At 36.4% G+C, this 26,225-nt stretch overlaps 1 protein-coding gene across 2 annotated transcripts in view; it reads left to right on the top strand.

Moving 5' to 3' along the window:
• The window catches only part of AHI1 (Abelson helper integration site 1), a 207,327-nt gene that overhangs the window by 18,726 nt on the left and 162,376 nt on the right, over positions 1-26,225 (top strand). For both annotated transcript variants that reach the window (XM_032844822.1, XM_032844821.1), the window contains 6 exons: positions 7,975-8,194; positions 9,341-9,533; positions 13,870-13,965; positions 19,288-19,473; positions 20,609-20,758; positions 22,943-23,075. In XM_032844822.1, coding sequence (XP_032700713.1) covers positions 7,975-8,194; positions 9,341-9,533; positions 13,870-13,965; positions 19,288-19,473; positions 20,609-20,758; positions 22,943-23,075 — 978 coding nt within the window. The remainder of the gene's footprint in view (positions 1-7,974; positions 8,195-9,340; positions 9,534-13,869; positions 13,966-19,287; positions 19,474-20,608; positions 20,759-22,942; positions 23,076-26,225) is intronic.

Genomic DNA, 26,225 nt, shown 5'->3' with positions numbered 1-26,225 from the left:
GGTAGCTCTATTTTCAGCTTTTTGAGGAAACTTCATACTGTTTTCCAGAGTGGTTGCACCAGCTTGCATTCCCACCAACAGTGTAGGAGGGTTCCCCTTTCTCCGCATCCTCGCCAGCATCTGTCATTTCTTGACTTGTTAATTTTAGCCATTCTGATGGGTATGAGGTGATATCTCATTGTGGTTTTGATTTGTATTTCCCTGATGCCGAGTGATGTTGAGCACTTTTTCATGTGTCTGTTGGCCATCTGGATGTCTTCTTTGCAGAAATGTCTGTTCATGTCCTCTGCCCATTTCTTGATTGGATTATTTGTTCTTTGGGTGTTGAGTTTGATAAGTTTTTTATAGATTCTGGATACTAGCCCTTTATCTGATATGTCGTTTGCAAATATCTTCTCCCATTCTGTCAGTTGTCTTTTGGTTTTGTTAACTGTTTCCTTTGCTGTGCAGAAGCTTTTGATCTTGATGAAATTTGTGAGAATATTTTATGTAGCTAGACATAAGTCTTTTCTTGGGTACAGACACACACACACACACACACACACACATGGCAGACATCTTCCCAGTCTGGATTTTACTATTCTCTTATTGGTATCTTTTGAAATATAGAATTCTAAAATTTGATATAGCCCAATTTACCCATTTTTTTCCTTTGATGGTAAGTGCTTTCTCTGGTATAAGAAATCTTTCCCAAGTCCTGAAGATGTTTTTGTATTTATTCTTTTCTAAAAGTTTTTTGTTTGCTTTTCATATTTAGCTCTGCAGGTCATCTGGAATTGGTTCTTGAATATGGTGAGAGGTAGTAGTTAAGGCCCATTTTTTTCCTGTGTGAATATATAATTGACCTAGTACCGTATATGGAAGAGAGCATCTTTTTTCCTCTGTATTGCAATGTCACCTTTATCCTAAATAACATGGCTGTGGGACTGGATCACTTTCTATTCTGTTACATTACACTGTTTGTACCAACACAACTATGAGTAATTACTATAGCTTTATATTAGGTCTTGCTATTCAGTTGTGTAAGTACTCTAACAGATTTTTTTCTTTAGCATTACATGGGCTATTCTTTTGCCCTTTGCATTTCTATATGAATTTTAGAAGCAGCTTCTCAATTCTCCCTCTTCCTCCCCCACCCCCAGCATTATTTTTATCCAGATAGGGTGAATCTGAAGAGATTCACAATTTAACATCTCTCTAGATAGAGTTGAGATCTTTACAAAGTATTAATTCTTGCCATCCATGAAATTGGTATGTACCTCCATATTTATATCTATAGTTTATCTTGGTAATATTGTAAGTTTTGGTAGAGTCTGTCTTTAGATGTATTCCTAGGTATTTGATGTTTCTTAATGCTGTTATAAATTACATTTTTTTAAATGGCATTGATTTTTAAATTTTTGTTTTCTCTTTGTTGCTGGTGTGTGTGTATGTGTACATGCATAAAAATATATACAGCAGTTGGTACAGCCACTTTGGAGAACAATGTGGAGATTCCTCAAGAAATTAAAAATAGAGCTTCCCTATGACCCTGCAATTGCACTACTGGTATTTACCCCAAAGATAAAGATGTAGTGAAAAGAAGGGCCATCTGTACCCCATTGTTTATAGCAGCAATGGCCACGGTCGCCAAACTGTGGAAAGAACCAAGATGCCCTTCAGCGGACAACTGGATAAGGAAGATGTGGTCCATATACACTATGGAGTATTATGCCTCCATCAGAAAGGATGAATACCCAACTTTTGTAGCAACATGGACAGGACTGGAAGAGATTATGCTGAGTGAAATAAATCAAACAGAGAGAGTCAATTATCATATGGTTTCACTTATTTGTGGAGCATAGCAAATAACATGGAGGTTGTGGGGAGATGGAGAGGAGAAGGGAGTTGAGGGAAACTGAAGGGGGAGGTGAACCATGAGAGACTATGGACTCTGAAAAACAATCTGAGGGTTTTGAAGGGGCAGGGGGTGGGAGGTTGGGGGAACCAGGTGGTGGGTATTAAGGAGGGCACGGATTGCATGGAACACTGGGTGTGGTGCAAAAACAATAAATACTGTTACGCTGAAAAGATATTAAAAAATTAATTAATTAAAAAATATGCAGTGAGAAATATAATTTGTTTTTAAAAAATTAACATTGTATCCAGTGTTTTTGCTAAATTTATTACTTCTAAGTGTATATCCATGGATTGTTTTGAATTTTCTACATACACAATCATATCACCTGTTAATAATGATTGTTTCATTGTGCCTTTTTCAGTCCTTATATCTTACTTCTTTTTCTTGCCTTGATACACTGGCTAGGACTTTCATTACAGTGTTAAACACCTTGGAGAAAAGCTTCCGTTAATTCACCACTTGGTGTAATGTCTGCTCTGGGCTTTCTTGTAAAATACTCCTTATCAAGTTTATGAGTTACCTTGTATTCTAATTGGCTAATGGTTTTTTTTTTTTTTAATCATAAATAAATACTGAATTTTACCAGGTGCTTTTTCTGTATCTTTCAACTTGGTCATACAAATTTTCACCAGTTTTTCTATTAATGTAGTCAATTGTTATTCGAATATTAAGCCATCTTTGTGTTCCTGGCAGGGGTTAGAGGGACCTGCAGCTGCAGCTTATTACAGTGTATTCTGTGTGTGTGTGTGTGTGTGTGTGTGTGTGTGTGTGTGTGTGTGTATTTTAATCTGTTACTGGATTTGATTTGCTGATGCTTTGTATAGAATATTTGTATCAGGGGTCATGAGAGAGAATAGTTTATACTATTCTTTCTGGAAATACCCAGTTTTTGATAGCAAGGTTTTGATAATCTCAAAAAAATTTGGGAAATATTTCATATTTTTCAATTCTCTGGAAACATTTATATAAATTGGTGTTATTTCTCCCATAAATGTTTGGAATAATTTACTAATGGAGACTTTTAAGCCAAGGTTTCTTTGTGGGAAGAATTTTAAATCAGATTTAGTTTCTTTAATAAATATCACTCTTCACATACTGTTTTTTCTGTCAGCTTTGAGAAACTATTTCTTGAGGAATTTGTTCATTTAATCCTAATTTTCAAATTTTGTCTGTCTGTGGCATCTGAAAGGGTGCCCCTTGATATTGGTAATTTGTTTTTCCTAGATTTCTTGATCAGTCTCAGGATTTTCAGTTTTCAAAGAAATCAGCCATTGGCTTTGATTTTATCTGTTGCTCATTTGTGTACTATTTTGGTTTTTTTATTTGTATTAGTTTCTTCATTCTCTTTTCTTTGATTTGCTGTTTTTAACTTTGTAAGATAGATTTTATAAGATTTCAGTCTTTATATATATTTAAGACTTTAACTTTTTCACCTAAGTACTACTTTAGCTGCATCCCACAAATTTTTGATAATATCTTCATTGTTGTTCAATAAAAACATTTTCTAATTTCCGTTTTAATTTCTCCTTCGATCACCTATTTTTAGAAGTATATTGTTTCATCTCAGCCAGCAGGTGATTTTCTAATTCCTTTTTGGTTTTAGTTTCTCTCTGCCATTGTTATCAGAGGACATATTGAATGATTTCAGTCTTTTGAATTTATTGAGGCTTTCTTTATGATGAGCTTATGGTCGATTTGCTAAATATTTCATGTGCATTTAAAAAGAGTGTGAATTCTGGTGTCATTGGGTGCAGTGTCCTGTTTACGTCAGATCAAGTTTATTGTGTTCAGCTCATCTTCCTGATTTTTTTTTTAAGATTTTATTTATTTATTTGATATAAAGAGACACAGTGAGAAAGGGAACACAGGTAGGGGGAGTATGAGAGGGAGAAGCAGGCTTCCCACTGAGCAGGGAGCCTGATGCGGGCTCATTCCCAAGAGCCCAGGATCATGACCTGAGCTGAAGGTGGATGCTTAATGACTGAGCCACCCCAAGTGCCCCTCATCTTCCTGGTTTTTTTGGCTATTTATTCTATCCATTTGTTGAGACAGGTATTAAAATTTGCACTGTGATTTGAGGTTTCTTTGTTTTTTATTTCTGTTAGGGTTTTTTTTTTCTTTATGTATTTTGAAGTTATGTTATATCTTCTTGTCAGATTGACACTTCCAAGTTGTCTTAATCATTGTAACAAAATATCATAGACTGGATGGCTTAAACAATAAATAGTTATTTGTTCAGTCTGGAGCCTGGAAAGTCCAAGATCAAGGCACCCACAGATTTGGTGTCTGGTGAGGACCCACTTCCTGGTTGTAGACTGATGCCTTTTTACTGTAACCTCACATAGCCAGGTGGCCCATCCATGAGGGCTTACCCTCATGACCTAATCACCGCCCAAAGTCCCCACCTCTTAGTACTGTCACATTGGAGGTTAGGATTTCAACGTATGAATCTTGTGGGGATACAAGCATTCAGTGTATAAGAGCAATCATTATGCAGTAACTTTTTTTGTCTCTAATAATTTTCCCTCCAAGTCTACTTGTAGTTTGAGTTTGCATAGTATAGTTTTTCCCATCCTCATTTCTCTGTCATTACCACCATATACCGCCAGATGGTGCCAACGTGGTGGAGCCAGGGTAGCCTTCAGACCTGTGCTTAGTTCTTGGTCCTCAGGTCTAGATGGAGCTTGCAATTACTGCATCTCTCCCCGCTCTAGGCTTCTTTGCCTGTGCCTACTTTGCATCCCCCTTACTTGGGACAAGTGTCTGTTCATTGCCTTCCTTTTTTGCCTTCACCTCTTTCTTACCTGACCCTAGAATATGGGAGGGCCTCAGTCCCTAGCCTGTGAGCTCCTTGGGGGCAGACCCTCAGTAAATGTGAAGTGCTCTGCCCCCCTCCCAAAAAGCAAAAAACACCCTTCTTGTTTCTAGTCTTTCTGTGGATTTATATTTCTTATCTCACTGTTTTGTGTATGTATTATTTGTGTATACACTGTGTATACACTGTTTTGTGTATGATCCACCTGTCTTATATTCCTTTTTCTCCTTGTCTTCTTTTGAATTATTTATTTAAAAATTTTTCTTCTTTTATTAACTTAATTATACATATTTTTACAGTTTTGTATTTTTTTCCTCAAGAACATTGAGTTTATTCTTGACTTATTATAGTCTAATACAAATTAACTCCCTAACAAAATATGCTTCCCCAGCACTCCTAGAGCATTAGGATAGTTTAATTCCATCCGAATTTTGTCACGTGCTTTTTCTGTATCTCTGTCTTTCCTGTCTCACAGGTTTCTTATTATGCATTTTAGTTCTGCATGTATTTTAAACTTCACAGCTGTTTTAGTGATCATTTTGTACAGCTGATATTAATTTATTTTCATTCCAAAATTTACTTTTTCCTTAATGAATTTTCATTTTTCCATTTTTCATTTGCTTGAAGAGCTCAATTTAGTATTTCTCCTGATATAGGCCTGCTAATCCCCTTAGATTTTTGTCGTGTTAAAATGCCTTTACTTTCATTTCTATCTGTATTTGCTAGCATAGAATTTTAGGTTGTAGGTTGGTTTTCTTTAGTACTTTGGAGAAGTCATACACTTGTCTCTTGGCTTCCGTCATTTCTCTTTCTAGCAATTATGTCCCATTAGTGGGAATGTGACTTTTTTTTTCATCTGACTCATCTTTAGATTTTCTTTTTGTCTTTGATGTCAGTATTTTATCACATTATGCCTAAATATGCTTTGTTCGAATTTACCCTGCTTAGAGTTTTTTGGTTGATACCACTTATCAGCTGTGGAAAATTCAATTATTCAATTTTTTTTTAGAATATGGCTTCTTCATTATTCCCCCCTCTTTTTCTAAATTATAAATACACATTTTTTAAGTATGTCTACTTGTTTATGATTTTTCCTTATATTCTTTAAAAAAATTTTTTCCATTATGCTTAAGTTTGGGTATTGATACTGCTTTTTTTTCTGTTTCACTAATCATGTCTTTCTTTGTGTCCAACATGATATTAATGGGTATGTAGATATAATAGAGGATATATGTCCTCTATCTTATTGAGTTCTTAATTTCAAATGCTGTGTTGTTTTGTTTTGTTTTTTAAAGTAGGCTCCATGCTCCGCATGGAACCTAGTGCAGGGCTTGAACTCTGAACCCTGAGATCAAGACCTGAGCTGAGATCAAGAACCAGACATTAACTGAGCCACCCAGGCACCCCTCAGATGCTATATTTTTCCTTTCCAGAATGTCCGTTGGGTTGTTGTTGTTTTTTTTTCCCCAAGATTTTATTTATTTATTTGAGAGAGAGAGTGAGAAAGAGCATGAAAGGGAGAGGTCAGAGGGAGAAGTAGACTCCCTGCAGAGCTAGGAGCCCTATGCGGGACTTGATCCCAGGACTCCAGGATCGTTACCTGAGCGGAAGGCAGTAGTTTAACCAACTGAGCCACACAGGCGCCCAATCTGTTGGGTTTTTTAATGGATTCCGGTTCTCTGTTGAAAGTTTCCATTTTAACCCATTTTTTCCTTTATTTTCTTGAACATATTAATAATCATAGTTATCTAAAGTCCTTGTGTGCTAACTCCAGAATGGATCAGCTGTGGGTCATCTTCTGTTTTCTCTCTTTTCTCCTGGTTGTTGATCATATACTCTTGTCTGTTTTTATATGTAGTAACTTTTTATTATATGCTGGATGTTGTGTGTAGAAGACTAGAGGCTACAGCTGATTTTATCTTCTACTAGAAAAGGTTTCCTCTTTACTCTCTTAGGCAGATAGGGTGAAGAAACTGATCTTAATCCATCAGGAATTGGGCTATGTCAGGGCTAGATTGTAGTTTTGATAAAAACTGTATCTTTGATTTGCCCCATTTCTAAGATGTGGCATTGTAGGAGTTTTGAACTGAGAATCTGTGAGGTATTTGTCTCTTTAGCCTCAAAGATTCAGTTTTGACCTTCTGAGGTTTTCAGCCTGGTCCCTTAGCCTTCTGTCCCATTCAGCTTCAAAATTTGGCAAATACCTTGAAGGGGAGACTGACCATGTGTTTGAGGCCCCTCAGGTCGACAGTTTTGTCACTCCAGCCCCACGTGAACGCCAGAATCTCTGCTGGTTTCTCTGTCCCCCAGTAGGGGTCTTCTGCCAGGGCCATGCCTGGATTCTCAACCTCTAGTTGTGCCCAGAATTAGTAAGTGACCCCAGGTGAAAAGCAGCGATAGGTGGAAAATGACCATGCCCTCTAGGGCTTTATTTTGCCCGTTTTGTTTCAGACCCCTCCCCCTGGTGGGTCATCGTCTCCTAGTACCACAAGCCTGAGAGATTTCACTCAGATTTCACATAGCCTCAGAATTCAGTTTTGTGGGGGAAAATTAGCTGTGTGTTTGAGGCTCCTTACATCTCTAATGTGACTGCTTTAGCCCCATCAGCCACTTAACCACTAAAAGTTTTGTGGGTACTCTTTCTCCCAGTGGTGACCTTTTGTGGGGGGCCACACCCTGAAACAGTAAATGTCCCCAGAGGCTAAAATAGCTACTAGTCCATCAGCTTACCACTGAATGAGTCTCCCTTTCTGGAATTTTAGCCCTTTCTGGAATTTTAGCCCAAGTGCTGTACATTGTTTCTGTACTGTTCTGATGCCTTTACCAGTAAAGGTTTTTGTAATTCATTTGGCTTTTTCAGGTTGTTGTTATGAGAAGCATTGATCTGCTACATCCTACTACATCCAACCCAGAAGTAGAAATTACAGTTACAGATGAATTGAGTGTTGCATATTCCACTACCTAAAATCACTTTTTTGTCTTTTGTTCTTACTATTTTATTTTTGTGTTCTTGGTCCTTGTTAGGGAAAAAAAGATGCCTCATCCTATTTTGATGCATTAGTAAATGTAATATTTTACTCTCAGAGTGTAATCTGCTCTTGTCGGCTTTTTCTTTTTTTTCCTTTGAAGTTACTTTGTTAACAAAGACAAATAATCATGGATTGTAAAGATTGGCTTATATTTAAATTCAGTGTATATTGTTAAATATATTGTTGTGGGAACAATTAATTATAATGTTGATTTTCTTCCATGCATGTAGTTTCAGATGATAATGAAGACGCTGATGGTGATGGTGTTCATGAAGTAACAAGCCGAGATAGTCCAGTTTATCCCAAATATTTGCTTGATGATGATCTTGTCCTGGGAGTTTACATTCACCGCACTGATCGACTTAAGTCCGATTATATGATTTCTCACCCAATGGTAAAAATTCATGTGATTGATGAGAATACTGGTCAATATGTCAAGAAAGCTGATAGGTAATTTTTTTAATTATACACCCAACCCTTGAGATTGAAACTGTCTACAGTAGAAGTCCTCTTTTCTACCACTGAAAGTCAGTAGAAAGGTGCCTGGGTGGCTCAGTTGTTAAGTGTCTGCCTTAGGCTAAGGTAATGATCCCAGGGTCTTGGGATGGAGCCCCACATCTGGCTTCCTGCTCAGCAGGAAGCCTGCTTCTCCCTCTCCCACTTCCCCTGCTTTTGTTCCCTCTCTCACTGTCTCTCTCTCTCTCTCAATCAAATAAATTTTAAAAATCTTAAAAAAAAAATGCAATGGAAATAGAGCTAAGGATTTGTATTAGAGAATAATTTACTGGTTGTAGGTGTTCTTAGACCATTGATACTGATCAGTATGTTTTCTAGAAGAAATAGAGAACATTTCTTAATTAATTGATTCATTTTAAGTGGAGGTGAGTTGAGAGAGCTTCTTCCTAACTTAATGACTAATTTATGGCATTGAACTTGCAGTATAAATCATTGCATGTTGCACTGTACTTTAATTGTCTAACTTAATATTTTTCTTTTGAAGTTAATATGTTACTTGGGCCTCATATGAAGTCAGTAAATCTTGACTTTTAATTTTTTCCTAATATTATATAGCTAATATGTGCTTGAAGCTTATAAATAAAAAGCACCGTAAAATAATTGATTATACCAGAATTCAAAAGTCATTTGCTTGGAAAAATGACAGTGATGAGGACCGTGAAGATTATCAGTTATTCAGTTATCTTAGGGCATACGAAAAAAATATGACACACCTCAAAGAGTTTGCAATCCTGTTGTGCTCATTTTCTTATTTAAATGTAGTGTACTATTTTATTACAAAATTATTTAAGATTCTGAAGGAGTCTAGCTCTGTCACACTCTCACTTTATGTTTCTGTAATAAGATAATTCTGTGAAACCAATCGATAGTGTATAGATACAAGATGGTAGGGTACTACCATTTCTAAGTGTCATAAATTTGTAATTTTCTTGATGTGGACAGTCAAAATGATTTTTCATTGTATATCATGACTATATTCATTATTTCTTCACCTTGATCACTATATTTTTCTCACCTTCTCAAAATTATCATAAGGAATCATGTTAATGGAAGCATCTTTTTTTTTTTTTTTTTGGACAGTGAACGGCCTGTTTCATCCCACTATGAAAAAGAAAGTGTGGATTACATTCTTCCTATTATGACCCAGCCATATGATTTTAAACAGTTAAAATCAAGAATTCCAGAGTGGGAAGAACAAATTATATTTAATGAAAACTTTCCCTATTTGCTTCGAGATTTTGATGAGAGCCCTAAAGTCATCTTGTTTTTTGAGGTATGAGTTGAATGGAGCAATTTAAACTAAATTTTGTTTAATACTTTAATAGCATAAATTTAAGCTATTGTTTTTACTTGTTTAGTAATGCAAGAAAGTACTGTGCAGATTTAATCCCTAAGATTTAGTGTTTGTAATAAGCTGTGGAGATGTAATATGCTATAATAGTATATGTGCTGAGCATTTACCAGTGTAAGTAGTTAGCCATGTAATTCACTTGGAATTATTTAATTCTGACAGTAATGATATGACTATAAACTGAAGTGATGAATCTAATCTATATCTATACAATCCTCCATTGTTAACCCATTTTACAAACTGTAAAGTCATTTAACAGTATTGAACTCCCTAAGAGTTTGTACACAGCCAAGGGAAAGAATGATGAACACACACAGACCACTTGACTAATAAAATGTATAACCAAGATGAAGTAGAACTTCCTAGATGTGGAGGGTGAATAGAGGGTCGGGGCTGTCAGGGAAGGCTTTGTGAAATAGATGGCCTTTGGTATGATAGCAGTCGGTTAAGCATCAGCTCAGGTCATGATCTCCAGGTCCTGGGATTGAGCCCCATGAGCCTCATGGGGGAATCTGTTTCTCTTCCCTCCCCTCCCCCCCACCTCTCCCCCTGCTTGTGTTGTCTCTGTCTCTCCCTCTCTTTCTTAAATGAATAAAATCTTTTTCAAAAATGAAATATATGGCCTTTGAGCCTAGAATAACAAGTTATTCTATTGTTATTCTAACTTTTTTTTATGCAAACGAAATCAATGTTGAGAGTATAAAGTTCTTTACCCAAAGTTACTCCAGTTTTAAGCGTAGGTAATTTGTGTTTCAAGATGGTTTGAATCTAAAGTACACGTTTTTTTTCTCTACTTCATGTCATCTCTCTATAAGCAAAAGGAAGTAGAGAAAACCTCTCTTTCAGTTTAAGCAAGATGGGGAGTTGGAACAGCAGGGCATGAACATCGCCAATGACTGATTTTGTGGAATTACTGGGTTTTTTGATCTTTAACTTTCAGATGATTTGTTATGTTTGTGATATGAATATTCTACCATTTACATCTGTGATTATATTGTCTGATTTATACAAAGCTGTGATTTTTTTTAAAGAGTACTATAACTTGGGGGCGCCTGGGTGGCTCAGTGGGTTAAAGCCTCTGCCTTTGGCTCAGGTCATGATCTCAGGGTCCTGGGATCAAGCCCCACATCGGGCTCTCTGCTCAGCGGGGAGCCTGCTTCCCCCTCCCTCTCTCTCTGCCTGCCTCTCTGCTTACTTGTGATCTCTGTCTGTCAAATAAATAAATAAAATCTTAAAAAAAAAAAAAAGAGTAATAACTTGTATGTCAAGGAACTTTTTCTTTGTCATAGAAATTTGTCCTTGGTTATAATGTTCCTTCACATTCATTTTAGTAATAGTCATAAATTTAAGGAAGATTGTTGGATTTTGACATTTTTGGTTTCTTCTTAAGGTTTTGGGGTTTTTTGTTTTGTTTTGTTTTGTTTTAGTTTCAGGAGTAGACTTTAGTGATTTATCACTTACATATCATACCCAGTGCTCATCCCAACAAGTGCCCTCCTTAATCCCTACCACCCACTTAGTCCATCCCTTCACCCACCTCCCCTCCAGCAACCCTTAGTTTGTTCTCTATGGTTGAGAGTCTCTTATGGTCTGCCTCCCTCTCTGTTTTTATCTTATTTCTCCTTACCTTTCCCTGTGTTCATCTGTTTTGTTTCTTAAATTGTGCATGAATGAAATCATGTGGTATTTATCTTCCTCTGACTTATTTCACTTAGCAGTAATACACTCTAGTTTCATCCATGTTGTTGCAAAAGGCAGTTTTATTCTTTTTGATGGATGAGTAATATTCCATTGTATTTTTTTTTTTTAATGTGTGTGTGTGTGTGTATTTACATACACACACACACATACCCCACAGCTTCTTTATCCATTCATCAGTCAATGGACACTATGGGCTCTTTCCATAGTTTGGCTATTGTTGATAGTGCTGCTATAAATATTGGGGTGCATGTGCCCTTTAGAATAAGTATTTTTGTATCCTTTGGATAAATACCTAGTAGTACAATTGCTGCGTTACAGGGTAGCTCTGTTTTTAACTTTTTAAGGAACTTCCATACTGTTTTCCAGAGTGGCAATTGCTTCTCAAATTTTAACATAATGTGTTATTGTCTACAAAACTACTTTTGATTTCAGCTTTTTAGAGTTTATTAAGAACAACTTGATACCTATCAGAAGTCTTAAAAATCATTATTCTACTTTTCAGCATTACTACTAAGGGAAAAATTACAAGAACACAACAATGTGTGTGCAAGAATACTTAAACACTGTTAACAATCAAAATTTTAGGAAAACATCTCTTGAATCAGGAGGAGGTTTGGTTATGTAAATAATAGTTTTTATTAAGTTTATGGTATTTATAATACTAAAGTATATTAGGCAGACATTAATGTGATGAAATACATATGTATGTATTAACTTGAAATATTCACTACATGGTATATAAAAATAGTTTGCAAAATAGCATTGGATTTTTAGTAACATGCATATACTCAGGAATGCACAGAAAAAGGTTTAGGTGTTTAAACCAGATGTTAATTTTGATCATCTATGCATCTAGATTACAAGTTGTTTTTACTTTGTTATATATTTTTCTTGTATTATGAATGTTTTTTCCCTGAGCTTCTATTGTATCCAAAAACAGATTTAAGTGTATAAAGAAGAGGGATGAATGGAGTCCTTATTATTTTTTAAGCTATCTATAAAGATTTGTTATCTTAGCTAAGCTTTTGAGAAGCACCAGTTACGTTCAAAGTGATAGCCTATGACAGGTATGTAGAATACAGAGAAGTCTGTGGCAGCTTCGTTCCAAATTCCATGAGTTTTAACATCTAGGCAGGATGGAGATAATGAAAAAAATCCTCTTGAGATGCCTAATGACAGCATATATACAAAGAGAAAATCCCCAGCTTTAGGAAGGTATTGCAAGGAAGGACCCAGAGATAAGATCGTGAATTTGTTAAATCGTCATTTGAAGTCTGCACTCAAACATAGAAAAATAAGAGATTAAAGCTTAAGAATTCTGTGACTGGAATATTTGTGCCTAGACTATATTTGAGGTGATTAATACTTGGTCTTTGATGTGAATTAAATCTTAATAAATGATTTATTAATAAAAAGTAAACTGGTCAAAAAATACACTCTCACTGATGTCCAAAATCTATAAAGAACTTAGCAAACTCAACACCCAAAGAACAAATAATCCAATCAAGAAATGGGCAGAAGACATGAACAGACATTTCTGCAAAGAAGACATCCAGATGGCCAACAAACACATGAAAAAGTGCTCCATATCACTCGGCATCAGGGAAATACAAATCAAAACCACAATGAGATACCACCTCACACCAGTCAGAATAGCTAAAATTAACAAGTCAGGAAACGACAGATGCTGGTGAGGATGCGGAGAAAGGGGAGACCTCCTACACTGTTGGTGAGAATGCAAGCTGGTGCAACCACTCTGGAAAACAGCATGGAGGTTCCTCAAAATGTTGAAAATAGAACTACCCTATGACCCAGCAATTGCACTACTGGGTATTTACCCTAAAGATACAAACGTAGTGATCCGAAGGGGCACGTGCACCCAAATGTTTATAGCAGCAATGTCTACAATAGCCAAATTATGGAAAGAACCTAGATGTCCATCAACAGACGAATGGATAAAGAAGATGTGGTATATATACACAATGGAATACTATGCAGCCATCAAAAGAAATGAAATCTTGCCATTTGCGACGACGTGGATGGAACTAGCGAAATAAGTCAATCGGAGAAAGACAACTATCATATGATCTTCCTGATATGAGGGAGAGGAGATGCAACATGGGGGGTTAAGGGGGTAGGAGAAGAGTAAATGAAACAAGATGAGATTGGGAGGGAGACAAACCATAAGTGACTCTTAATCTCACAAAACAAACTGAGGGTTGATGGGGGGAGGGGGGTTGGGAGGAGGGGTGGGGTTATGGACATTGGGGAGGGTATGTGCTATGGTGAGTGCTGTGAAATGTGTAAACCTGGCGATTCACAGACCTGTACCCCTGGGAATAAAAATATATGTTTATAAAAAATAAAATAAAATACACTCTCACTAACAGGATGAGTTAATGTAAATCTGAATGAAATAAATGATTTTCTTTCCTGTGAAGAAAACACCTTTTAAGTGTACAACTTACTTTTTAAATTTCAATAATATGTTACTAGAAAATATTAAATTTTAGGTAGGTTAGTATTCTGTGAAGTAATTTTTTATACTTGTTTACAGATTCTTGATTTCTTAAGCATGGATGAAATTAGGAATAATTCTGAAGTTCAAAACCAAGAATGTGGCTTTCGGAAAATTGCCTGGGCATTTCTCAAGGTATGTTTTTCACCCATTTTAAATGCTTTAAAAATCCTCTTCAAATCTGATTGGCTGCATTTTCCTAAGCAGTTTAGTTTCGTATAAGAAGTTATGATCTAAGATTTCAGTTGTGAAGAGTTATTAATGCAAGCTAAGGTGATAACTTGGATTTGTAGATACCTATTGAGTGTCTAGTGTGTGCCAGATACACTATTTGGTTCTGAGTATGAAGTATTAAAAAAGATACATAACAACCTGCCATCATTTATTCACCTTAAAAGATATTTATTAAACCCTTTCTGTGTGCCAGCAATGGTTCAAGTCAGTGGACAAGAAAATAAACTCCTTGACCTTATTGACTTCATATTCTAGTAAGGAAAACAGATATAAAACAATTGCTTATACAATTTATCAATTATTGCAATTTTTGTAAATACTGTGTGGAGGTCAAGGAAAGATTTCCTAAGGAAAAAACATTGAACCTGAGTATTAGCTAGACGGTAGCAGGGGGGAAGAGAGAGTTGTGGGTAGATAGAGGGTACCATATTTGCAAAGATCCTGATGTTGGAAGGAGCGAGATACCCTCAAATAACCAAAAGGCCCACTGAGATTGGAGGATAGAGACTGAGGGGGCAAATGGTGGTCTTGATCATGCAAGGTCTCTGAAGCCATTATAGCAACAGGAAGCCATTACAGAATTCTAAAGAACAATGGAAAGCCATTGTAAGATTTTAAACAAAACAGTAGAATACGGCGCCTGGGTGGCTCAGTGGGTTAAGCCTCTGCCTTGGCCTCAGGTTGTGATCTCGGGGTCCTAGGATGGAGTCCTGCATCGGGTTCTCTGCTCGGCAGGGAGCCTGCTTCCTCCTCTCTCTCTCTCTGCCTGCCTCTCTGCCTACTTGTGATCTCTCTTTGTCAAATAAATAAATAAAATCTTAAAAAAAAAACAGTAGAATAATCCAACTTATGTTTTAGAAAGATTACTTTGCTTGGTGGAGAATGAATTAGAGAGGGTGTACATATATATACTAGAAGATTAAGGTTGAAAATTCTTACAGTAATCTTGGTAGAAAATTATGGTGTCTTTAGAGTGTTTCAGCATAGATGGGAGATGTGATGGGTTGATTTTTACAAAAGAGGAAATGTAATTTTATAATTCTTTTATCTGGTATCCTTTATTTCTGATTTCTAATATAAATGAGTTATAAAAAATCAGAGGGGGAGACAAACCATGAGAAACTGTGGACTCTGAGAAACAAACTGAGGGTTTTGGAAGGTGTTGGTGCGGGGATGGGTGAGCCTGGTGGTGGGTATTAAGGAGGGCATGTATTGCATGGAGCACTGGGTGTGGTGCATAAACAATGAATCTTGGAACACACACATGCACACAAATTAAAATTTTTTTAAAGTCTTGAAATTAACCTATTTTGTACAATTTATAAAACTTTCTATTTGTGGGCACCTGGGTGGCTCAGTGGTTTAAGCCTCTGCCTTCGGCTCGGGTCATGGTCCCGGGGTCCTGGGATCGAGCCCCGCATCTGGCTCTCTGCTCGGCGGGGAGCCTGCTTCCTCCTCTCTCTGCCTGCCTCTCTGCCTACTTGTGATCTCTCTCTCTCTGTCAAATAAATAAATAAAATCTTTAAAAAAAAAAAAAAAAAAAAAAAACTTTCTATTTGTGTATCCATCCTTTGAACAATATTTATTAAGTGTCTGTGAAGTGCCAAGTACTCTGCTAAATACATAGCATTCATAGATAAATTAGACATTGTCCTTGCCCTCCAGTTCAGTTTCCATATAAACATGTTACTTGCATGATTATGTGCTATAGAGTAGATGCTGTGAAAAAGCATGTAAAGCACTTAATCCATATTGGGGGTTAGAGAGAGGCTTCAGAAGAAGTGCAGGCCAGGGCACCTGGGTGGTTAAGCTCAGGTCATGATCTCAGGGTCAAGAGATCCAACCCTGTGTGGGGATCTGCATTGAGTATGGAGACTGCTTGGGATTATCTCCCCCTCTCCCCCAACACTACTTGCATGCGTGCGTGCTCACGCTCATGCTCTCTCTCTCTCTGAAAATAAATTAAATCTTTAAAAGAAAAGAGTGCAGTCTAACTGCTGAAAGGAAGCCAGATTGGCTGTAGGAGGAAATAAAGTGGACTTAGGAATGAATCCCTTGGTCCAGTATAGCTTCTAAAATTACTCTTTTGTAACCGGTTACAACTTTTCTCTATCCCCTTCATACTGCTTTAGAGAAAAAAAAAAAAAAGGCCAAAAAAGTTGTTTTCACATAGTAAATACTGTCATTGTGTGGTCTTAACAGAAAGCACTTTTGTTTCTTTTAAAAACGTTAAGATTTGTGCAGAACTGCAGTAATAATTACAAATTGCACTTGGGAAACAACGTGTTATAGCATTTTTACCTTTAAGTGTGTGTAGATTTTTATTTATCCATTTTATGCCATTGGCAGAAATGGCAAATCAGGAATTCTCCCATCTCTACCCCCTACAAAGTGTGAGTATTCTGTGTACTTCCTCTACTGTAACATTTCTCTATTGCCTTCATAGATTCTAAGTTGTTCAAAGTCACTGAAGTGACTTCTTTTTGACAAATTCATTGAATATGTTTTAGTCCTTATTTTACCAGATCTCTGCATTTTTATAGCACTCTCTTGAAACTCTCTCTTCTTTAATTATCACCAGCTCCCAGCATATTAGTGGCCCACAGAAAGTGTTCAGTGAATGTCTGTTGAGAGAATTAACAAATGTATGGATTAGGAAAAATTCACCTTTGGAAGTAGCATGGGGATGCCTGGGTGGCTCAGTTGGTGAAGCATCTGCATTCAGCTCAGGTCAAGATCCTGGGACCCTGCGTCAGGCTCTGCACTCAGCAGCAAGCCTACTTCTTCCTCTCCTTTTGCCTCTCCCCTCTGCTCATGCTTTCTCACTCTCTCTCATATAAATAAATAAAATCTTTAAGAAAGTGGCATGAATCAAGTTAAAGTTTAAGTGTGTTAATACCTGTACCATTGATTCCAGTAATGTCCGAGATAACTGTAAAGTTACTGTAGTGGTCCAAATAAACCCCAGCGGGTAGGGTCTGGACCCTACCTAGATATAAATGAGACTTTATCTTAATTCTCAGCTAGAGGCACTTTTAATTCATTTAGCATATATATATAACTATTATTATACATTATAAAATAATAAAGCCTTATTTAGCCACATTTTACATTATATAATTGTAACCATAATGACAGGATCTTGACTGATTTTAGTCATGGACTCATGCTAAGGGTCATACTAGTGTAAACTAGATTGCATGGTGAGTATTAAAACAACCTATAGAAAGTATGATTTAGAAGCTGGGGAATAATATCTCCTTATAATATTTTTCTCTTAAAAGCTTCAGGCAGATAGGAGTAGAGTTTATGAAGGAAGTCTCTCGAGGGCTTAATGTTTAATTACCGAACACCTCTATTGAAACTATACTTTATCCCTGTATATCATAACCACCTCTCAGCTTACGACCTCCATTGACTTTACATCCTTCCCTAAAAGGCTAGGGATGAAATGGGCTATATATTTGCCAGCTCTGTTGATTGATGCCTCATTCCTGAACACACTGCAATCTGTATTTTGTTTCAGCTCTGAAAGTATCTCCAAACAAATCATCAGTGACTTCTGTTTGCCACATTAGTGAGTGAACATTTTTCCTTTATACTTTTATCACACCTGTATGTGTTTAATACATCACTCTTTTGAACCTCTTTTACCTGGGTTTTCTTGACACCATCTTTTCCTACATTTCCCTATTACCGTTCCTTCAGTTTCCTTCATGGTCTTCCACTTCCTTCTCTAATATCAATCCTACTCATGGTTTCAGCTTTATTCTACTTTTCTTAGACTCTTTTCTTGCCTCCACCTCAGATTTCAGATATTTCAACTTGGACAACCTATAAATATCAGACTTCCCCAATCTGAGCATCCTACCTAAATCCTCTGCTACTTCAGTGGGTAGCACTGCCATTAGCCCAGTCTCCCACATTTAGAGGCTTAGAGTTGCACTGTTTGTTTTGGTAGCCACAAATCAGATGTGGCTAATGAATTCAAATTAAGTAATTAAAATTAAATGTAATTAAAAATTGAGTTCCACCGTTGCACTAGTCAAACTTCAAGTGCTCGATAAACCATATGTGACCACTGTGTCTTGTGTTGGGGGTACCACAAGTATAAAATGTTCGCATCATCACAGAAGATTTTCTTGGACAGCACTGCCTTAGAGTCTTTCCTAAATCTTCCCTTTTTTCCCTTTCCGAGATGCGTCAGTCAGTAACAGCCACTGAATATATTCTCTGCCCTCAGCCCTTGTTCTCCTAGGCTGCCACCTTCATGTTCTGCCTCATGACATTTTCTACTTAGATTCATAGCCTAGTGAAAGAGGACCTATTTTGAGTCGATGAGATTTTTATTTTTCTTATAAACATTTTATAAGAAATGTAAGAAAACATTTATATACATTTTATTTTTCTTATAAACATCTGTTTATTTAGTTTAAATCTAAGTTGTTTTAGGTTTTTTATTGAATAGCCTTTTTTAAGAAGGTAGACTAGAATATTTTTAAATGTGATTAATGCCTGAAATGAGTTTATGTTAATTACTTTTTGAAAATGATTTTGACGTTTTAAAAATTGAAATGTTACCATTAAACATTAAAATGTTACCATTAAAGGGGCACCTGGGTGGCTCAGTTGGTTAAACATCAGACTCCTGATTTCGGCTCAGGTCATGATCTCACAGTGAGATTGAGCCGTAGGTCGGGCTTTGCATTCGGTGTAGAGTCTGCTTAAGATTTTCTGTCTTTGCCTCCCCGCCAGACTTGTGCATGTGCAGGTGCACTCTGTCTTCCCTCCCCTCTCCTGTACATGCGCTCTCTCAAAAAAATTTTTAAAAACTGTTCATTAAAAATACTGATACTGAATAAATAGAAAATGTCTTTTTGTGTTTAAATACTATGCTTTTTATCACTGTTATTTCAAACAGAGGTATCTTGGTTATCTCCTTTGTGCCAAGTAACATCTGACACAGTAATGTAAATGCTTTACCAACAGCCTGAACTTGTACAGGCCAGGCATCTATCAGGAAAATATTTAAAAAGTAATTTGGGTTACCTTTTTTCGAAATGATCTGGAATTGTGTTTAACCAACTGTGTCAGTGTTCTTTGCTTTATATATCTAAGGAATTTTAGCAAATGAGTTTTTTAAATGAGTTTTTGACTATGTACTGTTGATTACTGGACATATTTTTAGTGAAAATAACATTTTATTGGAATTCTTATTTTAAGCTTCTCGGAGCCAATGGAAATATAAACATCAATTCAAAACTTCGTTTGCAGCTGTATTACCCACCTACTAAGCCTCGATCCCAATTAAACATTGTTGAGGTTTTTGAATGGTGGTCAAAATATCCAAGGAATCATTACCCATCAACATTATACGTAACTGTAAGAGGATTGAAAGTTCCAGAATGTGTAAGTTAATAATAGCACATAGAAAGATATGTTCTCTGTTGTTGAAATTAAATGGTGACGTATTTCATTTCTAAAAAGATAAGACCTCTAAAATTATTTTATTAGATTTCTAGAATATAAAGGTACTTTAAAAATAATTATGTATTAAGACTATGCTAGCTAATATATAAAAGATACTTAAATGAATATTAAATCCTAAATGTAAGTTTCAGTGTGAGGAGAATTTTTAAAAAGTAATACTGGTTTTTTAAAAATGGAAGGTAAAAGAATGATGTAAAATAGGTGTTGACAAATATTTTCTGTAAAGCCCAAGAGTAGTTAATATTTTAGGCCTTGTAGGCCATACAGGTTTTGTTACAACTACTCAGCTTTACCTTTATAGTTGAGAAAGTAGCTACATAGACATATGTAACCAGTGTTAAACAGATGGGTATGGATGTGTTCCAATAACACTTAATTGGCAAAGACAACAAGCTGCATTTGGCCCAGGCATTTGCAGTATCATGCACACTTTCCATAATATTATTCAAATAATCAGTAAATAATGTTTCTACTACTGTTTTCCACAGATTAAAACAATGAATGATTCTAGCAAATAATTGGTTCTAAAACAGAACTTTTGTTTTTGTCTTAATTGCAGTAAGACATTTCAGGACAGTTGTATGTTCTGTAAGTGATATTATATATAAGTGTGACCACAGGGTTGGTTTACATTAATTTGAATGGAGTTAAATCTCTTTTTAAGGAAAGGAAGATTTAAAAACTTTAGGTCTTTTTGATATCAGTTTTGTGATATTAAAGTGAGGAATACCATAGTATATCAGAGCTGTGATATAACATCTGGTAGGTATTGGTGAAGAGGCAGAAACAAAGGGCTAGAGTTATTAAAACCATTTCATGTAACTATTGGAGTTCTGTTTTTTTCCTCCCAACTTTCAGGGCTTTTTGGGTATAGAACCAAGCACTTTTGATCTTATGCAGAATAGTGTACATAAAAGTAGAATGTTTTTCTGGGTTACATTTTGAAAACATTTCCACGTTGTTTGTTTCAATATTTAAAATACCCTAGATGCTAGAAAAGGAAAAAAAGGGTTAATTTTATATTTATATTTTCTCATCTTCTATACACATTCAGATAAAGTCATCTTATTCTGTGGTAGCTGTCCAGGAGGAGAAAGGTAAACCAGTGCATTGTGAAGGACACCATGAGGCTGGTTCAGTAGATGCAGAACCTGGACTAGAAGATTCCAAAGAAGTAGTGAAGTGGAAACGACTACCTGGGCAGGTGAAATACTTGATTATTCTCAATTCGTTTAGAGCTGCCTATATTTATTTTAAAAGCTCCAGTAGCTCTGAGGGAAATTAGCTTACTACTGGAAACTCTCAGATTATCCTTGCTTTTAACCACAGTCTTGTCTTTCCATTAATTTACTTGATAATAATAGGGTATATTTCGTGTGCATAAAAGCACTATCATAAGCTCTTTGTTTAAGGACTTAGGTTAGTTTTATCTGTTAGCTGGAGCTGCCAGAAGGAAATAACCACGGATGGGGTAGCTTAAATAACAAGCTTACTCCTTCATAGTTCTGGAGGCTGAAGTCCCAAGGTTAAAGGTTGTCAGAGTTGGTTTACTCAGAGGCCTTTCTCCTTGGCTGGCAGATGACTGCCATCTTGCTCCTCTTCATGGTCTTTTCTCTCTGCATTTAGATCCCTGGTGTCTCTTCCTCTTACAAGGACAGCAAGTCTTTTTTTTTTTTTTTTAAGATTGATTTATTTATTTGTCAGAGAGAGAGCTTGAGTGCATACACAAGCAGGGGGAGTGGCAAGCAGCGGGAGAAGTAGACTCCCTGCTGAGTAAGGAGCCTGAAAAGCAGTCTCTTAACTGACTGAGCCACCCAGGCATCCCAGGGACAACAAGTCTTATTAGATTAGGACTCCACCCTAAAAAAAAGGCTCTTTAAAAATTTTTATCTCCAGATACTGCTACATTCTGAGGTACTGGAATTAGAGCTTCAGCATACATATTTTGGGGGACACAATTTAATCCATAAGAGCAATTAAAAAAATATTTTTTTGATGTTTTAAGAGGTAAATCTTTTAATGAGTTTTCTTAGTAAAATGGATTTTATTTAAAAAATAGATCATTCTAATAGATTCATGAGATTTTTTTACAGTCCCCAGCTTCTTCACAGTGAATCACATTTTGATGGATTATGTATGTATATTTTTCTACCATAGGTTGAGGATTATTTAAGCTTTTATTAATGGTTATCATATTTTGCAGTAGCAGGAAGGATTGCTGATACAGTTTTGCAAATCTATTACTTAGTTCCACAAAGAGTAGAGTGGTTCATTTTGTACATCTGAGCCATTGCCAAATGCAGTTTATCCAAAATCTTAATTTATCCAAACATTCAGGATGCTGTGACTAATACATGAAAAGACATTTGCAAGGAAGTGTACCACATTCATTGCATCTAGTAAAGGACCAATATGTGTTTAATTGAACTTTCAAAATAATAAACCCAGGAACTAAGGATCACTGAAGTTTGGAAGAGGTGTAATTAGGATAAATAAAAGTAGTATTTTCTACAGTAGATATTATACATGGGAAGTTTTGGTTTCATTTGATAATAGGAAATGAAAACATAAAAACTATGAAATTTTAATAAAATTAGTGAATGGGAAACCAACAGGAGGTGATTACTTTGAAAATACCTTTCAGAAGGTAGCCACAAATGATGGTTATTTTAAGAGATAAAAAGAGAGAGAAAATGAGCATTCATACATCCCACACTTAAGCTAGGCCTTTAGGGCAGTTATGGTCTCAGAAGAAGTTTATGGCTCAGCAAAAATCACGAAAATCGCGGTCATGGAATAAGGATGTTACAACGTTTTGTGATAAGATGTTTTGTGTGTGTGGCAATACATATACATATCATTGTGTGTGTGTGTGTGTGTGTGCAAATGCGCATGCAATAGTGACAGCTTTAGAGTACCAGATAATGAATTTTCTTTCTTTTTTTTTTTTTTTTAAGATTTTATTTATTTATTTGACACAGAGATAGAGACCGCTAAAGAGGGAACACAAGCAGGGGAAGCGGGAGAGGGAGAAGCAGGCAGGGAGCTCGATGCAGGGCTCGATACCAGGACCCTGGGATCATGACCTGAGCCAAAGGCAGAGGCTTAATGACTGAGCCCCATAGGTGCCCCAATTAAGTATTTTTGGTGAATTAAGTACTAGTTAGAAGTGGAGTGTAAAGTGACTTTATTTTATGGAGACCTGATCTCCTCGTTAGGAAATAAAATAATTTACTATAGTTTTCCATCCATTCTGTTTACTTTCCTCTTTCTCTGCATCACAGTCAAGGGGCTTAAAAATAAAGCTCTACCACTGCAGTAATTTAACAACTAGCCTTCAAATTTTAATGCTTCTTAATTTATTTATTTTTTTAATGTATGTTTTTAGGCTTGCCGTATCCCAAATAAGCACCTCTTCTCACTAAATACAGGAGAACGAGGATGTTTTCGTCTGGCTTTCTCTCATAATGGAAGAATATTAGCAGCGGCCTGTGCCAGCCGAGATGGATATCCAATTATCTGTGAGTAATAATTCTATCTATTTAATGGGATCGAAGTCTATCTGGAAGACATTTGTTTTTTTAAAATTCATTGAAATCTTAATTTCAGTAAGCCCCAGTTTTTTAATAATTATTTCACAGCTTTCTATAAAATATATGTTCAGAAGTAGAATGAGAATAATCAAATGAAGGGTGGTAAGTTTATTTGTGAAACATGGAAGAGGATTTTTGTAAGCATTTTCTTATCTTAAATATGGAAATTTAGAAACATGAAGGGATTAATAAATCTCATGAGGAATTCTAGCCCATGTGGTCAGTTGATAGAAGTGATAATTTAAATTATGAAAGCCGTCAAATTTCATATGCAGTAGAAAGTAACAGCTCAGGACAGGAGTACCTTGAGAACGATTTCTCAGGAGTAGGGAAGGCAGCAGAGAGACCAAAAACCCACTTTCAAATTGCCTTTAAAAAATACAGAAAACCATGTTAAAAAGGAGAATTTCTGTCGCTTTAAGTGAGCATTCTCTACTCTTCTAGAGTGAGAGACATTAAATACTTTCCCTAATTTCTTGTGTAATAATGAAAACCAGCTTCCTCAGCAGGAAGTTGCCTGCCCCTTGTGGGCGTCTGCCCTAAGTACTAGGTGGTATTAAATTTCCCTCAGCCTCATACAGTTCATTTCAGATTATTTATTCTTTTCAGCAAGGACTCATAATTGGCTTGGCTACCATTTATTAAATACTCCTCCTCATGAAATAATGTTAGCTTTAAAAAACAAAATTACTTGTGTAGTTTGATTATGACTATGCTATTTTAAAAATTCGCCAAGACCAATGCATGGAGGAAAAAAGATTCTTAGGATATCTACTCCAGAGAATTAATAGTGATTTCTTTTTTGGGTAGTGAAAGAATTATTTTCATTCTGATTTATATTTTAGCATTTCAGTGATAAATATGTGTTACTTTATTCTTAAAGAAATCTTATTCAGAATGCTATATAAATTTAGACATGCTTATTGCTTAAGTCTCCAAAGCACAAAAGAATTTTTGTCTTTCGTTTCAATTGTTTGGCTATGATGTGTCCACTTGGAATTTGTTTAGCTTGTTGGATATGTAGATTACTGTTTTTCACAAAATGGGGAAGTTTTCAGTCTTTATTTCTTCAAATTGTTCTTCTCCTTTCTATTTTTTCTCTTCTGAGACTCTCATCATCTCATTGTTGATACACCTGGTGGTGGTCCACAAGTCCCTGCAGCTTTATTCATTTTTCTTCATCGTTTTTCCTTCTGTTCCTCAGACTGCATAATCTCAAATGACTTGTCTTCAAGTTCTTTCTTCTGCCAGCTCAGATCTGTTAGTGAACCTCTTTAGTGATTTGTTTATTTCCATTATTGTACTTTTCAACTCTAGAATTTTTTTGTCTTTTTTAATAATTTCTCTTTATTGATACTGTTATTTTAGCAAGAAATTATTCTCACACCTTAATTCTTTAGACATGGTTTTCTTTTTATCTTTGAACATATTTATAAGAGCGAATTTAAATAAAGTTTTTGTCCAGAACAATGTCTTGGCTTCTTCATGGACAGTTTCTGTGGCCTTCCTTGTTTCCTGTGGGTGGCTCTACTGGACTGTTTTGGTTTTTTCTTGTCTCTGTATTACATGTGCGGCAGGTCTGGAAATCAGATTCCTCTCCTTCCCCTCCTCTGCACCTACCTGCCCAGGATTTGTTGTTGCTGAAGTCTCTGCTCACTTAGCTTGGTGGTCATCTATGATAGAGATTTTTTAAATGCTTTGAGTGAGTAGATCGCCCAGCCTTTACCAAGCGGGTGTGTGTGTGTGTGTGTGTGTGTGTGTGTGTGTTGGGATGAGTTCTTAACACTTCACGGTAGGCAGTTGCAGCTCTGCCTTATTTCACCTTCAGCTCAGTCAGAGGGAGAGAGTGCCTCTGGTCTTTTTGTTCACATACATATGTCCTGCTGGGTTCCCAGGAATTTGTTGCATCTTTTCAAAGTCCTCTGTGGACATCTCATTCCCAGCTTTTTCCTTTTACATTTTTTTGCTCAGCCTCTCCTTGGCCACTCTCCTTAGCTTCAGTTGGCATCACTGCCTCAGCCAGCTGTGCCACTGATTATTTCAGCATGCACCCTGGGGTTAGGGCTTTTCACACAGAGCAGGCTCTGAGCCAAGCCAAGGAAAGCCAAGCCCTGGGAATGGAGGTTTTTAGTGGTAAGTATTGGGAGTGGGGCTTTGGGGGGAGCTTCTTATATTTTCTGGCCCATCCCACGGCTACTAGGCTGCTGGCTTTAAGTTGTGAGACTATTGGTTTCTAAAGCTAATCTGCAGCTTGGGAGAGGGGAATGGGACCATGGCAAGTTAAAATGCCACAAAGCTCGTGTTCCTATCAAGAGTAAGCTGTTTTTCTTGAATAAATGCTTCTCAGGTTGTTGCAAGCCTTTGTTTAACTTCTAGAGTTCAGAAAAAGTTAATTTGGATAATTTTTGCAGTATTCTCATTGCTTTTATCAGGGAGCAGATATTCTGAGGTGCTTCTTTGCTATTCCAGAAGTACTTCTGTGCTGCTTAGCATTTTAAAGGGCATTTGGTTTTACCACTAGGTGGAAGTAGAGACTTGCAAATTTTGTTGTTCTCAAGTCACTTTTTCAAAGCTTTCATTGTGAACCTAACTTAGAGCAATACCTTAATGTCTTGTTTATCAGATTAGGTCTCTGTTAGTTCTCTTATTATATCATTTTAGTATTGGAATTTTTTTTCAAGCAAGGGCTGCCTGGGTGGCTCACCTGGTTAAGCATCTTCCTTCAGTTCAGGTCGTGATTCCAGGGTTCTGACAGGATTGGGACCCCTGCTCAGCAGGGAGTCTGCTTCTCCCTCTCCCTTTGCCCCTTCCCTTGGCTGGCGCTCACTCTCACCTTCTCAAACAAACAAACAAACAAATAAATAAAATATTTTTTTAAAAAAGAATTCTAATAGTAGCACAGTTTAAATTTCTTCCTTAAATAATTAAAATTTTGGCTGGAATTTAATGGATTTTCAGGTAAAGTAATATCTTATTCATGAAAACTCAAATTATAGAATCTTTGAAGTGAATTGCAATTTAACTGTTATCTATTATTTGATTAATAAATTGATGGTGGAAGACTACTAGGAAAATTGC

The sequence above is a fragment of the Lontra canadensis genome, unplaced genomic scaffold (genome assembly GCF_010015895.1).
Source record: "Lontra canadensis isolate GAN:19392208 unplaced genomic scaffold, GSC_riverotter_1.0 scaffold156, whole genome shotgun sequence".
Lineage (NCBI taxonomy): Eukaryota > Metazoa > Chordata > Mammalia > Carnivora > Mustelidae > Lontra > Lontra canadensis.
The sequence above is the reverse complement of the archived record's forward strand: the minus strand, read 5'-3'. Positions and strand labels throughout refer to the sequence as shown.